A 16,349-nucleotide genomic window follows, 5' to 3' on the forward strand; every position below is an offset into this window, starting at 1 on the left:
ACGATGCAGTGATAGTATGTTGCTCTTTGAGAGGTTAAAATAATTTTGAATTTATACTGAAAATATAAACTAAAAAGTCGATTGACCCGTATTCGAGTTACGTAGGAATATGAGACATTTGCGTAAACAACTCATACAATTTATGTTAACTACTGCATAAAATTTAGTCAAGTCATTAATCTTCCGATTTGAATATGAATGTAAAAAAAGTAAGTAGCCTATTGGATATCAGAAAAATATGTGGAATATAAGACATATAAGTCCATTTTTATTTATTATTTTTTTTATATTATAAAATATGATTATAATAAATCACTATAAAAAAATCTATATACTAGGGAGTATTAAAATTATTGTTTTATCCTAATGAACCTGATATTTGGTATGCGTGTCAAATTATGATATATTGCTTTCAAAATTTTCACCTTTCATATTTAAATACAAACTAATATATCCATTGAACTTAAATATTTATTTTATTGATATAATACACAAAATATCTACTTATGTTAGTTTATTTACACAAAACTAAATACTAACTTATATTGGATTTGTTTGGTATGTAATTGAGAATTGAGATTACTTAAACAGTTAAGAATCATGTTAAATTATTAGGTTTAGATGATTAAATTATCATGAGTTAGTATTCGGTATGTTAGATCAATTTGCAAAATTTACTTTCTTGTTTGGTATATAGAGATTTTCATTTATGTTTAAATTGTGAATGGACAATTTTACCCAAAAATAATAATTAATTACCAAATTATCCACAAATAAAAGAGCGGGATTTTACACATAGGGCACATTGGCACACAATCGCCGCAACAATTAAGAGAAATCTTCTGCATATCGCCGCAAATTCAAGAAAAATCTCTTGCACAACCTATTCAATCTTCTACCGGTGAGTTCTGGCCGATCCAAATCTTGATTTGCTTTCTTTGACTCTTATTATTTGATAATATGGTAAATCCCAACTCAATTACCAAACGAGACCTAAATATATATGGGTAGATAATTGTCCATGACTAAGAATTGTGCATACACCATAATTAGATTATAAGTTACCATCAATAGACATAAGTAGGGATCTATAAACTATATTTAAAGATTATTAAATCCTAATTTGATTTAATTTAGTTAGAACAAATGTACACATTTCAAAGGCTATTTATTTGATTAGATTCAATTAGAAATTTACCTTTTGTTTGAAGTTTGGTTCTTTTTTTATTACTAATTTACAGTTTTCTACTAAATTCGCATAAAACCTGCGACCAAACGACTTTCACTGAGTCAATTCTCTCTGTAAATCTCAGGCCCGCACCCTTTCTCTCTCTAGCTTGGTCACGAGGGTTTGGGGATTCGATTCAAAGGTTTAATTTGGCCGTCCTCTTCTTTTTTTGGTTGTGCTTTTGCTCAATTAGTTTTCGGTTATTTGATTTCTGTGTTTAGCTCGAACCTTTTTTTATTTTGAGTTTTCCTGCAAATTGAGCTCACGAGTGCTTGGTGTTTTGAAGGTGTAGCTGAAAAGCTGTGAACTTTGAGCCAGATTTGGAATTAATTGAGTTGTTTGTTGGGGATTATCTGTTTGGTGAATTGCTGCATATATTGAATAATTTGGTATAGTTGTTTGATTTGTTTTTTCTGCATTTGTTTTCTTCCACAAGTAGAAGATTGGTTCTTTAATTGAGTATTCACTTTCCAATACTTTTGGGCTTACTTTTTGCAGCATATTTTTGCTTAATGTATCGTTTACCCAAAACGAGAGTTTCGGACTAGTGTTTCTGTCATTGATGGTGCATAGCATTTGCGGATTGACTGTGAATGTTACTTAGAGCTAAAATTCGGGTGGTTTTTCTCATTTCGTATTTCTTCTCTTTATGGTATTTCTTGGCTGTTTACTATCATTTGAAGCTTCTGGAGAAGCCATTTATTGTGTATGCCTATCTGTTGCTTAAATGGTTCACTAATTTAACAGAGCTAACAACAAAGTGCATGTGCGCGTCTACAGGATAAGGAAATATCCAAGTGTATAACTTCGGTATGATTGTTTAACTAAGATAACCGCCATGTTTCAGATGAGCATTTGAGATTGACATCGTATAATTGGAATGCTATCCAGTCTATATTTCCACTTGACCATAGTACGTAAGTGAAAAGTTAGCCTCTTTTCATCTGAGCGGCTGGGCCAGTTCTAGATACTGTATGCTCTGATTACTCAGGAGTATGCACCATCAACAAAGTATGGATAGTGTAGGCACAGTGTTGAGTTCGATAAGGTACTCCATAGGCGAACTGTAATCAACTGGAAGCTTTGATCTTTGCTGGAAATGGTTAACCTCTAGGATATATTTAGAAAATCAACATGTATAGGACATGAATGGAAGGAGCTCAGTGTAGTTCTGTGAAGTATAGTCCACCCTTCCCTGTGTGCACTGGCGCGCACGAAGAAAAGAGAGAAAAATAAATTTCTTGCATGAATGAATTGGCTTGCATTGCCTAGGAGCAGCATAATGATGTCTACTACTGTTTAACAAAATTTGATTGGTAATCAGTCTATGCTTATCATAGTTCATGCTCAGGGACCAGCACATTTCATTTTTTTTAATGCAGAAGTCTTACGTTTGTGAAGAATGTTTCATTAATTGTGCTTCTTATTTGAGAACATGGTAGAGTAAATTTTTCAAGAAGAAAACATTTGGTAAACCTGAAATGGTGCAAGAATGATGAGTTTAGCTATATTGCTTTCTTTGTACAGATCCAGCTGCATGAGCTGAAACAAATATACGGCAAGCTTTTGTAGCAAGAGTTCTTTAATGGGTGAGCGCAGAAAACGCAAATCATTGTGGAGCGAGGAAGCTGTAACAAAACCTTTTACGTATCCCAGTCATGATAGTGAACATAATCATGAGTTTCCTGCATCTGGATCCCACGGAGTGCCGAAGTTCAGGTATCATTCTGGTCACCCGTCTATGGAATCAATTCATGAAGACCCAGTTGCTTGGATGAATGACAGCTATCCCAAAGGTAGAGAGAGCGCATATGAAGAAAAGGGAATAGGCGGTGAAAATAGTTATTATCAGGACATGTCTCCTGAGTTCAAATACAACCAATATCCTGAAGATGACCGAAGCCATTCTCGCAGGTACACCAGTAGTATCTGTAAATCTAGGCTATAATTGTATCGTTGACCTTTTTTGGCATCACATAATAAGATTACGACATGTGGACTGTTGTTTTCTAATATCCCTCCCCCTCTTCTAGTTTCTCTCAGTTTATCAGTAAGTCTAAATAATCTTTCACTGCAGCAATTTAAGCTGTAATGTTACTGAGTGCTTAAACAGTGTTTTGTTGTGTATATAACAAAATAGCTTTTACCTTTAGTCATAAGGTGGCATATGGTGGAGTGGAGTTATTTTAAGATGTTCTGAAACGAAATATGAAATGTCGGGATTGTGATGCAATCTTTTTGAATGTGCATGCTTGGTTGTTGTCTTATTATTGTAGGTACCCAGGAAGAAGTAGGAGCAGAAGCAGGAGTAGAGGCAGGTGTCGCAGTAGGAGCAGGAGTAGGGGCAGGGAAAGGGAAAGAGTGAGCGTAAGGAGCAGAAGCAGAAGTGACAGTGAAGCAAGGGGTTGGACAAGAAGTCGTAGCCCTTTAGGAGATTACAAACATCAAGCTTCTGGATGGAGTGACAGGAGAATTCTACCTGAGATGGCAACTGAAGGCGATTTTGCTTCAGGAAGGGGCAGAAGAGATGGTTTTAGCAAACATTTCCATCCAAAAAACACCAGTCACAGGGATGGCGGCCTTGGGGGAGGGGACACATCAGAGAGTCGGAGAAATAGGGCAGATCACGGAAATGAATCTAAACAGTCTTACAGCAGAGGTCCTCGGATTGAATTAAGGGGTGATGTTTCTGATCCTTATCATGGAGAGGATGAGCAGTTCCAACATAAAAGTAGAAGTGCAGTACCGTGCAGAAACTTTGTCAAAGGCAGGTGTAGGTGGGGAGACGCTTGCAAATTTTCTCACCACGATGAAACTTCTGTTGAAGGTACTAAACTTTCCTCCTCGACTTACAGAAATAGGAACCCACCTTGCAAGTATTTTCTAGCAGGGAATTGTGATCGGGATAATTGCAAATTCTCTCACGAGGATCCAAATTTTAATCGTCTAGAGGGCAGGCTGGGTAAAGTCAACAGTGACCGTAGTTCACGCGAAAATGACCGTGGCTCACGTGACAATGACCGTGGCTCACGCGACAATGACCGTCACTCACACGACAAGGTTAACAAGAGGGATGGCCCTAGATGGGAACCATGGGATGATGTAGGTGGAATCTCAGATGATATAGGTAGGAATAGTTCTGCTGTTACTGTTACAGACAGCACTCTTGACAATAGAATGAGCCACGGTTTGGGAAATGAGAATATAAATTGGGGAATTCCACAACACACGAATATTTCAGCGCCTAGTTATGATGGAGATGTAGGTACTACTGAATCTGTTATAGAGGAAAATATTATGGCCAAACAGGATGTCCTCGCGTTTCATGATTTGCAGTTGCAAAATCTAGATGGTACGAACAAATTGCAGGTAGAGCAAATGTTTCCCTCGAATGCCTGGCAGCAGAATGTTCCTCCAGTTTTACATATTCAACATCAGAACCTTGGAGTAGTAGAAAACAACGTAGTAAGTTCATTCCATTCTGACATTATCAATGAGGTGAAAGACTCCAGAAATGCCACCGTTCCAGCTTTTATCTCTGCGCAAAACTCGCATCAAAATGGCGAAAGTGTACTTCCTGCTGGGTATTCATCTATTCCAAAGGAAGCCGTTTGCAAAGAGATGCCAGCCTTGAATGGGGCTGAGATGCACCAGGTTGCTAATTTGAATCTCTCTCAGAAACTTCAAAACGCTATCCAAATGGCTGGGATGACAGAGACGAGCACCTTATTGCCTTTTCCAAATTTAACCAGCGAGCAGTCTGCTCAATATGCAAACACTCTTCTATCTGCTGCTCTTCAGCACGTTGCTCCTGTCCTGAATCAAAAATTTGAGAATCAACATTCTACAAAACCTCCAGTCGAAGAAGTCTCCAATTCTACAGGGATGGTGCTTTCTACATCTAATGCATCCGGCCACGTTCCACTTGACGGCACAGCCAATCTACAACTCAATCCAGTTACAGTTTCTCATGATCCAATCAGTTCTGTGGAGAATGGTAGAAATAGTAATGAGCATGAAGGCAATCAAGTACCTTCGGCAAATAACTCAGAAATAGATCATCCCGGAAGGCCACATAAGCCGCAAGAGACAGCACGAGAAAATCCAGAATGTGATGAAGTGAAAGTGGGCACAGGGGAGCAAAGTAAAGGAGTTCAAGACGGCAAGCAATCTGAAACTTTGGATAGCCATGGGAAAGTCGATGAAAGTACCGCTAACAAGGATGATAAAGGGATGCGTCTGTTTAAAAATTCTCTGGTAGAGTTTGTGAAGGACAAACTGAAGCCTAAATGGAAGGAAGGCCGGATGAGCAGAGACGTTCACAAAACTATCGTGAAAAAGGTGGTTGACAAAATAACAAGCTCTATTCAAACCGACCACGTTCCAAAGACGCAAGAGAAAGTTGAGCAGTATCTCTCATTTTCCGAACCCAAAATCACCAAACTTGTACAGGTAAAGTAAACTCTGTGCTTTTGCTTAACATTTTTCTTTTCCTATGACTGAATTGCTACTTTCAGTTTGTGATCTCAGCCTCCAAATCCCTCATTTATCATCAAAATCTGTAGTCAATTTTATTGGATTTTCTGATGTGGTGAAGCAGTAGTTTTGATTCCTTGTGCTAACACACAAACTTGTGTTCTCCCTCTCTGCAGGCTTATGTGGACCGTTGTCAAAAGACAGATTCTTGAATCACTCCTTTTTTTTTATTCTCCCTTTTCTATTTATGGACCTTAAATTCTTGAATCACTTCCTTTTCTTTTCTCCCTCTTCTTTTTATAGACCTTAGATTGTGATGAAGTGTTCGATTATACAGTTGTGTATTGCATTTGTGTTACATTTAGCATAGTTAGTTAGGACTATAATTATTTTTTTTATTAAAACTTTTTTGGGTGTGTATTGGAACTGCACAGCCTTTCTTGAACTTATTTATCCCTTCCATCTTGTTTCTTGATTTTCATTCTCTCTCCCATCTCATTCCTTTTTTTTAATTATTATTATTATTATTATATATCCTAATTCAACAAATAAAATAATTTAATTTGATATAAAATGTTGTTGTTTTGCTGCCTATGATGTGATGTCGTTGGCTCCTGACAATGCCATGTAAGTAAGCATGCTGAACTGATGGGTTGCGACTTGATGCTCAAAACTGATGATGTCAAATCTTTGATGCACACTCTCCTATACCCGTCACGAGTTTAGACAGTCGCGGCAAAATATTGACATCACCATCCCACGCCGGGTAGGTTAGGGATGTCCAACGCAATTGTGATTAAAACGGAAGAGAAGCATAATGTGGTGAATAATAATTTTACCATACTGGAGACATTTTTTTTTGTTTAGTTAGGCTATGGTATTTTGCATTTGGATGTCACTTAAATAAGCTTTAAATGAGCCAAAGTTGTATTGAATTGAAACATGACCGTTTCTCCTAAATCAAATTAGACATACTTTCAAATTGAACTTGTGAACATGAGAAATTAGGATATTATACAAAACTAAACAATTTCATTTCCAAAAACTTATTTCAAAAAAACTTGTGAACATGTGAAATACTAATATTCCAATTAATAATGTTTTTTTTAACGATGAAAGGGACGAATCCTTAGCCTATTGCAACATATCACAACGACAATATTAAAACAACCATCGACTACATCGACACAACCACTATGCTGATGGTTCCGGCGGTGGGGGGGCCGAGGTCGAGAACGGGAACGGATGAGCTTGACTCCACTGGCAAATGCTCTCTATCACAACTGGAATCAACGGGTTGGTAGGAAAAACTTTTGGCCAACAACTATCTTCAACTTTTAATACTGAATCACAACATGCTGTGCTGATGGGCCGCAACTGGATGCTCAAAACGGATGATATCAAATCTTTGATGCACACTGACACACCTGTCACCGAGTTTAGGCATGGGATGCCGGGCAAATTTAGTCCTGGAATGGGTAGTCCAGGGATTAAATTGCCATCACCTAACCTTGGGATGGGAAGTCCCGGGATTAAGCTGCCATCACCTACGTCAGGGATGTCGAGCGTCAGTGCGATCGAAATGAAAGTAAAGCATGTTGTGGCAAATAATAGTGTCACTGAAGTAGAAGACATTTTTTTGTTAACTTAGGTTATGGTATTTTGCAATTTGGATGTCCCTTAAATAAGCTTTAAAATGGGTCATGCTGAATTTAATTGAGACACGACAGTTTACTGTAAATTAAATTAGATACTGAAACACTACTGTTTCACTAAATTAATGAATAGGTTAAATTGAATTGAAAGACTAGCGTTTCTAGCCAATTAAATTGGTTATGCATTTGCACACATGCCTAAGTAAATTAGCTTCTAATTTGAATTCGAAGCACTTGAAATTTACAAATTGGACTAATAGCCAAAAAAGTACAAAAGTTATGGGTTTATAAGATCTTTTATCACCAACTTTGAATATGGTGAAATATTCATAAATTTTAATGTGTAGTCAATTTCCTATAAAATTGAATTTCCCTCAAGTTGAATTCAAGATGACATGCTGAAATGTCCAAAACGATGCCTCTTGGTCTGATGTGGCATGTCAAAATATCTAACTAGACCAAAACGATGTCGTTAAACTAAAAATATATCAAAGATTATAGGGTTTAGGAATAATATTGGCGTCCGATAGTGCTACATAAGCAAGTAAGCCATAAAACTAAACAACGCTAGAATCTTGATTAATAACAAAATCTAAATAAATTAATAGTTTAATAGTATATAATTTATAAGTAGATTTTAAAACGTATACAAAATTAAAATTTGATGAAAAAAAAAACTATATTCAAATCACCTTCATCATTTTTAATTAGATACTATGCTTTAGTAAGTAAAATGAGGACTGTGAACAGAATTACCCTTACATATGTAACAATACTTTATCTATTTGTGGTAGCATGTCAAGACCAATAATTAAAATAAAATTATGGTCATAAGCCTCTAAACTCATACAATCTCTTGGTGGTAGGTAACACCCCAAACAATTTTTTTTTTCCAAAAAACTTGTGAATGAAATAAAAGGTGTTTTCCACTTCAATCAAAAGCAAACCTTAACATGGGAGCTAAGTCTCTCAACCCTTCAAAGCATAAAAATACATGAACATTCCATCACAATATAAAGAGAGGCAAAACCATATCTCTCTTCATCCACATTCCCAAACTAAAATACAAAACAAACTCAAATCATCATCATTATCATAACTAAAATGGCTGCTCATATTGCCTTCATCGTGGTGGTGGTCTCGTTCGGGTGGTGCGTCCTTCTGGCCCTGTGCCTACTAGCAATGTGGCACTTGCTGACGAGGAAGAAGGGTGAGAAGAAGACCGAGGAGGAGGCTGGGGTGATACGTCGAGACGAGCATGTGAGGGTGAAGGAAGACATTGTGAGGGGGCCTAATGGAGGAGAGGCCAAAGCTATATCCATTGAAAAGGATGAGAGGTTTGAGAAAGATTTCAACAAGAAGGAGAAGGATGATATGTATTGTGTTGATAATGAGAAAGGAGCTTCTTCTGCTTCTAAGTAGATAAATTTCTGCTTATTGGAAAAATTATAGCAAATAAATTTAGCTGCAGACTGAAGCAGCAGTAGTGAAGTACTACTTACTATAATTAAAAATTGTTGGTTTATTCAAGATTATTAATTCAGTATGGAGTTGGAAGTTAACAAACTTATGTATGAATGATTAATTGTTGAAATTGACACTATTTTTATTTGAACCTATAGTTTATTCATAAGTTTTTTAATCTTAGAGCAACCGTAGCCGCATGCTCTACAATCATTTTGAGCACGTGTCGGCAGACAGTTGAGTATGTTGTGCTCGTACAGTGGTCCATGTAAGAGACTATCCGCTATCCAATCAAAACATGCCATGTGTCATTATAATTTTTAATAATTATAAAAATAGGTTTTATTATTATTATTATTATTATTATTATTATTATTCATTTATAAAACATTCCCCAATTTTTTTGTGTGTGAATTTTCATTTATTTTATATGAGTATAACTTTTGTTCTTTAATGAAATTTTAGTATTTGATTTATTCACAAATTAATGTAAATAAAAGTTATAAACAAAAAAGATCTTGGATGCTTTTAACAATGAATATAATTACAATAGTATCATTTTTTGCAATATTATTTTCTAAGTAAGAGCACCGTCTATTTGGATACATTGACAAAGTTTTAGGAAAAGGTGATTATCTCAAGAAATATATAAATTCAAATGTATTATTGTAGTAATTATAGGTATATTGAAACTTGGTGGAATTAATAAATTCGAATAAAAGTTCAAAAATTATCTCGAAAATAGGTATTTTTTGTGTGTGGTTGAGACGTAATTGTATTTGAATCCAAAAGAATGGAATCACATAAATCATTTTACTATTTAAATTGCATATTTTTTGTGCATATTTCATAAAGTGGCTATGGAAAAATTAGATTCAATTCATGTCAAAGTTATTTACTCCCATATTAATTCTCATTGGATCGCTAAACGAAAAAAGTGAGAAACCGTGATTCCTAATTTTCTATCTTCTCCAATTCCCTTTTCCCATAAAATTAAATAAAAGATCGTGAATCTTGAGATATTTCTGCAAGTAGAAAACAGACAAAGCACCACCTTTTTTACTTTTTTGCGCAACCACAACGATAGCTCGGAAATTTAAAATTTCCTCAAAAAAACAATCTTCGACAAGAACTCACTATTTCTGACTTAAATTCAAGATTCTGGGAAGAAGATGATATATGTAAGTTGAGCCTTTTAATTTGTGACTGATGATTGATTTGAGCTTTATTTTGCTGAAGCTGCCTAGCTGCTTGATGAAATGCCCAAAAGGGTTTTGCAGAATTCTTGAAGTTTGATTGTTTTTGTTGTTTTTTTGGTTGGCATTGCAGTAGAAAGATTGTTGTACTTGAATGTGGATTACACAATGCCAAAATTTCATCTTTTTTATTGTGGAGAGTATAATTCTTGATTTGAGCTGAGGGAATTTGTTCTTAACAATGGTGTCCTTTATTTGCCATTGCTCTGTCAATAGGTTTTAGCTTGAAGTGTTGAAGTTGCGGTTGATTGTTATAAGTTTCTGCAACTGAGTGTAAAAGTGACTAGTTAAGTTAACTCTCACTATTGGAGCGCTGCAAATTAGAGGATTGTGATTGCTTTTTCTTAATCGATGGCGGGTGCGATGATAATCTCGGGTAAGATACCGCTGCAGATGCCTAGGCCATCAATCAGGTGCTCGTTCAGTTCTGATCCACGAAGTTTGGAGTTTGTCTCGTCCCCTCCGATACACTTGAGACGAGGCATCAAGAACAAGCTTCCCTTGAAGGAGGCTCTCTTTCATGGTCAATCAGTCTGTTGCTATAGGGACAAGACTGTTTCTTGTTCTAGCTCAGATGATCTGCATTCGAGCAGTCAGGTTTTTATGTCTAATTGTTAACTTGTTCATTTATTGTTCCTCTTACCATTTGTGTTTAACAAAATAAAACTATATGAAGGAATCAGCCGAGGTGGAAAAAGGCGAAGGCTTTCAGCAATGGGATTCAATGACAGCAAAGTTTGCTGGAGCTGCGAATTTGCCATTCTTGCTGTTGCAGCTGCCTCAGATCATACTCAATACGCGGAATCTTCTGTCGGGGAACACTTCTGCACTTCTGGCTGTTCCATGGCTGGTTAGGGATTTTGTTGGGCCTTATTGTTGCTGGGGAATGAAAATTATAAGTGGTGTGCATTAAATCCTCTTATGTTGCAGGGCATGCTTACAGGATTGCTTGGAAATCTTTGTCTAGCCTCGTACTTTATTAAGAAGATGGAGACCGAAGCAGTTGTAGTGCAAAGCTTAGGAGTAATATCAACGTATGTGGTATTGTTGCAGCTGGCTATGGGTGGAGCTATGCCTCTCCCTCATTTTGTTGCGACTTCCATCATTGTCGCTTGTGGCATGACTTTAAACTTTCTGAAATATTTCGACTGGCTCCACCCTGAAATCTGGCGCTTTTGGGAGGACTTCGTTACAGTAGCTGGGCTCTCCGTCCTTCCACAAGTAATAATTTCTGTAGTCTCAGATTCTCAAGATGATTCATAGGCTCTTTCGAACCACTTGATAACAATTGTCCGTGGTTGCTGCAGGTCATGTGGTCGACTTTCATTCCTTATGTGCCAAACACTGTCTTGCCGGGGACTATTGCCTTCATTACCTCTCTGGTTGCTGTATTTATGGTGAGATGATGGCTCCACAGCTCATTTATTTGTCAAATACAAAGGGTGAAAATAATCTCTTTTTTTTGAGATAATCTCTATGCTTTTGCTCTGCTTTAGGGGTTTCTATACGTTCCTTGTGCGTTAGAAAGGTTGTCCCAATAGGTTTAGTAACTGTAAGCGGAACCTGAATAAAAACTAGTTTCATAGAGCTTCTGTATAGGGCTTCGGAATAACTTTCATGCTAGACCTAAGAAACATGCCTACCACACTAAATGGTTAGAATACAAATAAAAAAGTGTAAATGCATTTCTAAATTATGTTTAAATATCACTCTAGTTTTCTTTCATGCCTCATAAAATACGTGTTAATGTGTATACTGATGGTTGTTTGGATTGCAACAGGATCCAAAATTGAGAATCATCTGTATTTACGCGTAAAATTTTCAGGGTCGCATGGGCAAGCTCTCTGACAAAGGTGTCAAAATTCTTGGATCGATATCTGGGTGGACCGCTACTGTTCTTTTCATGTGGATGGCTGTTGCACAAATGGTTTATTCTTTCATCCTCTTTTACATATATTTATTTCCCATATTCACCTCGGGTGCGTGAGCATGAGATGTGTGTGAATTGTAATAGTAGTACATCTTTAAAAAAAACTATTTCATTCCTACAATGATCCCATTCTGTAGTACCAATATAATCACCTCCTAACCCGTTCTTCTAACAAAGAAAATTCAAATTTCTTTCAGTGGACAAATCTTCTGACTCCTGACAACATAAAAGGTTTATCAGCCGTGTCAATGCTGCTGGCCATGATTGGCAACGGGCTTATGATTCCACGTGCACTGTTTGTTCGGGATTTTATGTGGTATGTTTGTTTCTACTGGCCCTTTGTCTAGTACTTCTCCTTCAAACTCATATGGTATCTTATCTAAGCAAGAAATTCAGTATACTTGATGCTTTTGGGATTTTAACGATTCGAGTTTCAAAAGCCTAGATTCTTTAGCGATGCAGAACATGATATCAAGTTGAACGAGAAAAGGGATTGTTGATTAAAATGTGTATGCAGGTTTGTTGGATCAGCATGGGGATCTGTCTTCTACGGATGGGGAAATCTTACGTGTTTGTACTGGTAATTTGCTTGCAACGATATATCCAGCCTTGTTATTGCATAGATTTCTCTTTGGCTTACAGGGAAGTTCTATGATTTCAGCTTCAAATGTATCAGCCCCGGATTCTACATAGCTTCAACTGTCTCCTTCCTCGCCTGGATAGGTTCGTCTCGAGTTTCTGTCAATGCTTTTGAGTCATTTAATCTTTATTATTGGGGCTAATGCTAGTCAAGTAGATGAGTATAATCTTGCTAAGGTCCATATCTCGATCCAGCTTGTACGAAAGGTTAAAATTCGCTACAGGCTATATATACGAAGTACTGATTCATATGTGCTTTTCCTAAGCCCAACTTAGTAAATTTTGCATTTGACACATTGATGCTGATTCAGTGCTAACGTTTTCGAGGGATTCACAAGCGAATGGTCTCAGTTCACCCTTCGTCTCGTTGAAGGAGCTCGTTTTTGGACCTTGATCGTCCTTGCTGTGGCATCTAATGGGGACTGTTGATGAGATAGTCAAACAACTTACGCGACATTCAGAAGCAAGAGTAGATTCGCCAAGATTGAAACTACGCCCTCAGCAAAAGCTTCCGTGTATTTGAAGGACTGACTGGGGGTTTTCCAGTTCTTCCTTCTCCTCCTCGCCTCCTTCTCTTCAAAATGAAGTCGTAGAAAAGACTGCTGAAATTGCTATAAAATGATAAGCCAAATCGTAAATTTCAATTCTCTACTGTAGTTCTATGATTCTAGTTCTTGTTTTTTCGATTTTTCGATTTTCGTAAACTGGGAGGTGAGGTTCAAATGTACACATAATAGTTCTGTAGATTTTCATTTATCTATTAAAACCTCCTTTATTTGTGGATGGCTTGTGTGTTTAGGGTCTGTTGGGGTCGACCAATCCCATCGCACAGGTCCATGAGTGTTGTTGGTTTCTGGAATACACGAGATAAACTGTGCGTAATAACTGAAAAGAAGGAATACAGAAAAAGATTGAAACGTAAATTACAATGTTAAACTCGAAAAATAAAACTGTGAAAGGTTAATAAGCCGAGTCGAGGATGCTTCTGTCTTCAAGACGGGATATGCCCCCGGTAGTGCTCTCGGATTGGCTTGTGCACCGCCATCAGCAGAGTTCCGGCAAACTGGATGGAGACGAGGGCAAAGCTTTGACAGAAAGATAATACAAGAGAGGGAGAAAGCTTATGTTGTGTATGCAGAGAATGCTTTGAATTGTGTGCGAAAGTCATTTTGCCATTTTGGTACGTTCCATAGTAATGAAGTCTTTTCGATTTTTAGTAAAAGCAACACATTTCTTCCCACCTACTTTACAGTCTCTTACTTTATTCTATTTTTTCTTTACCTTTTTCATTTCCTACTTTATTACTTTATTCTTCCTTTAGTTAACTCATTAACATATTTTTTTAATTATTAATTACTACTTACTCATATAGTAAGATTGAGATGAATATTGAATCGTATTCTAATGATCTTTCTTATGTTACGAATTTACAGAAGATCTCTTTTCTAGCTTTTTTATAGTATAAAATTTTATTAATTACTCGGAGTAGTATATACTATATGACTTAGGATTGGGATAAATCTTGAATCGAATTCTAATCATTCTTATACACGGAAGATGTGAGGGAGAAAAAAAATACTAAAATAACTCAGTAAGTTAAACGTGACTAAGGATTGGGGTGGATCTTGAATTGTAATGAATGATCTTATATTAACAAAAAATTCTCAATAAAAGATTTCTTTTTTTAAATTGGAATGAATTACTCAAATACTAGTATTTATGACTTGAGATTTGAATTGAATTCTACTCTTTCTTATATACATAAGATCTAGAAAAAAAGATACTCTACTAAAATAACAAATTTGATTGAATAGAATATATATCAATGATCAATCGTAGCCCACAAGTCATTGATTAAATTTGAGGGACACTCCATTATACATAGCCACATTGACATAGTATGATGGTATTAGTTATGATGCTGATGTTGGAAGAAATAACGACATTGGCATCTATAATTATGTGAATGGCAAAATATGTTCCATCGATTATTATCCCTCTCAGAAACCTACCTATTCCTCCTCTAGGATTGCTCCAGCCATGTGGCTCACTCCAATTCCACTAGTGTCTTCATTTGTTTCTTGTATTTTGCTTTATCATCTTATTTCATCTTCCGATTATATTCACCATTTTTCACAAGTTTGTTTCTTATTGAGACCATTAATTCAATATTCACTTTTTGCATTGGAGAATAGGAGTATAATTTTTTAATGTTATCATCCAATGAAATAGGAGTAGTCGTTCCGTTCCAATTATTTTTTTTATTACGAAATCATTCTTAAAATTTTAAGTTAATATCTTTATTATTGTCGTCTAATGAAATAATCATATCCATTCACATCCAATTATTTTATTATTAATTAAACTTTAAACTAAGTTATAAAAACAACTCCATGTGCATATACTTTATTCCTTTACGTCATCATCCAATGGAATATTAGTGGTCATTCACGTCCAATTATTATTAATTACCAAATAATTCTTAAAATTCTAAACTATTAAATCGAATGTATGCGTATGTACTTAATTTCTAAACATTATCATCCATTGGAATAATAGTCATTAACGTTCAATTAATTTTTCAATACTAAATCATTTTTAAAATTCTTATTTGTAAAAATGACTATATGCGTATGTAATTAATTTTCTAATGTTATCATTTAATAATAATAATAGTTATTTATATCCAATTAAATAATACTCCAATACTTATTTACATCTAATTTCTTAATTTTTTAATGTTGCCATCCAAATAATACTTCTCGTATCATCTCGTTTTGTGAACCTTCTCGTATTATCTCCTCTTGCTAGTTGTGTGTATCATCTTCATACAAATTTTCGGAATTGAAATTCATCCTCAGAGCGTTGTTTGAATCGTTCGTACACAATATTTCGTCTTCATCGTAGATCCAAACATGTTAGTATAAAATATCATTGGTGTTAGCCATGAATATTACTCAAATTTTTGAGGATTCCAGCACTTCAAGAAATAAGTTTCGGCTCTATATTCCAGTCTCATGGTAATCTATATAGGGATGTGAATCGGATCACATCTACTGGACCAATCCACCGGGTCAATTTGAAAATGGGTGTTACACATTCTCAAAATAGGTACTCCATCCGTCTGTGAAATATTATCCAGTTTTGCTATTTTACACTAACATGTTTCAATTATTGAATAACTTTTACTTTTAAAATTTAATAATGCTTGTTTCATATACTCGAGTATCTTGTGGGATAAGTAAAGTAAAGTAGTGTTCATCTCCTTCTCTTTGGCTTCCTTTTCTTCGTAGTATAGTTTTTTCAATCTTTCTAAGACAGGCTCTTTCGTCAGCTTCTCCTTCCATGGACATGGGTCGAGGAAGCTGCATGGATCATCTGCATGCTTGTAGTTGCCACAGTGCTAGCAAAAGTCCTTGACGATGTTGCTCTCGGCGCCGTGAGTCTTCTTCCAGTGAGTTTTGATCGGTTGTCCACTATTGCATCTGAGTTTGAGTGGGCAGTCCAATTTTTTGCACCTGTATCTCCCTTGTTTGAACTTTTCCTCCATCGATTTCTCCTTGGCAGCAGTCACGGAGAAGGTGGAAGAAGGAAATTTTGCCACTGAGGTACCTAGAGCATCCATTTCTCAAATCTAGAAATTTTGATTCAAATGAAATGTGGGAGTGGCGGTGGGCATATGGAAATCTGACATTTTCACA

General features: G+C 36.1%; 2 protein-coding genes across 8 annotated transcripts; both read left to right on the forward strand.

The window, feature by feature from the left end:
* Nucleotides 1-811: 811 nt before the first annotated feature.
* LOC121808381 (zinc finger CCCH domain-containing protein 55-like) lies at nucleotides 812-6,153 on the forward strand. 5 transcript variants are annotated; one of them, XM_042208838.1, is made up of 6 exons: nucleotides 812-901; nucleotides 1,314-1,370; nucleotides 1,515-1,617; nucleotides 2,756-3,142; nucleotides 3,505-5,680; nucleotides 5,881-6,153. In XM_042208838.1, exons 4-6 carry the CDS (start codon nucleotides 2,814-2,816, stop codon nucleotides 5,914-5,916), a joined length of 2,541 nt encoding a protein of 846 aa, XP_042064772.1. In that variant the 5' UTR covers nucleotides 812-901; nucleotides 1,314-1,370; nucleotides 1,515-1,617; nucleotides 2,756-2,813; the 3' UTR covers nucleotides 5,917-6,153. The 5 variants fall into 5 exon arrangements, with proteins under 5 accessions (XP_042064772.1, XP_042064773.1, XP_042064771.1 ...); XM_042208839.1 differs by having other exon boundaries at nucleotides 1,521-1,617; XM_042208837.1 differs by lacking the exon at nucleotides 1,515-1,617.
* A 3,586-nt stretch (nucleotides 6,154-9,739) lies between these two features.
* LOC121808614 (maltose excess protein 1-like, chloroplastic) lies at nucleotides 9,740-13,431 on the forward strand. 3 transcript variants are annotated; one of them, XM_042209185.1, is made up of 10 exons: nucleotides 9,740-10,004; nucleotides 10,296-10,676; nucleotides 10,756-10,929; nucleotides 11,010-11,300; nucleotides 11,387-11,476; nucleotides 11,905-12,006; nucleotides 12,207-12,325; nucleotides 12,527-12,589; nucleotides 12,671-12,732; nucleotides 12,976-13,431. In XM_042209185.1, exons 2-10 carry the CDS (start codon nucleotides 10,431-10,433, stop codon nucleotides 13,017-13,019), a joined length of 1,191 nt encoding a protein of 396 aa, XP_042065119.1. In that variant the 5' UTR covers nucleotides 9,740-10,004; nucleotides 10,296-10,430; the 3' UTR covers nucleotides 13,020-13,431. The 3 variants fall into 3 exon arrangements, with proteins under 3 accessions (XP_042065119.1, XP_042065118.1, XP_042065120.1); XM_042209184.1 differs by having other exon boundaries at nucleotides 9,741-10,004; nucleotides 10,473-10,676; nucleotides 12,960-13,431; XM_042209186.1 differs by having other exon boundaries at nucleotides 9,742-10,004; nucleotides 12,960-13,431.
* Nucleotides 13,432-16,349: the final 2,918 nt, after the last annotated feature.

This window comes from Salvia splendens, chromosome 6, assembly GCF_004379255.2.
Source record: "Salvia splendens isolate huo1 chromosome 6, SspV2, whole genome shotgun sequence".
Lineage (NCBI taxonomy): Eukaryota > Viridiplantae > Streptophyta > Magnoliopsida > Lamiales > Lamiaceae > Salvia > Salvia splendens.

Coding starts and splice junctions, on each gene's coding strand:
- LOC121808381 (XM_042208838.1), top strand. CDS start 2,814: ATGGGTGAGCGCAGAAAACGCAAATCATTGTGGAGCGAGGAAGCTGTA. Junction 3,143..3,504: donor GACCGAAGCCATTCTCGCAG/GTACACCAGTAG, acceptor TTATTATTGTAG/GTACCCAGGAAGAAGTAGGA. Junction 5,681..5,880: donor AAATCACCAAACTTGTACAG/GTAAAGTAAACT, acceptor CCCTCTCTGCAG/GCTTATGTGGACCGTTGTCA.
- LOC121808614 (XM_042209186.1), top strand. CDS start 10,431: ATGGCGGGTGCGATGATAATCTCGGGTAAGATACCGCTGCAGATGCCT. Junction 12,590..12,670: donor AATCTTACGTGTTTGTACTG/GTAATTTGCTTG, acceptor CTATGATTTCAG/CTTCAAATGTATCAGCCCCG. Junction 12,733..12,959: donor CTCCTTCCTCGCCTGGATAG/GTTCGTCTCGAG, acceptor ATGCTGATTCAG/TGCTAACGTTTTCGAGGGAT.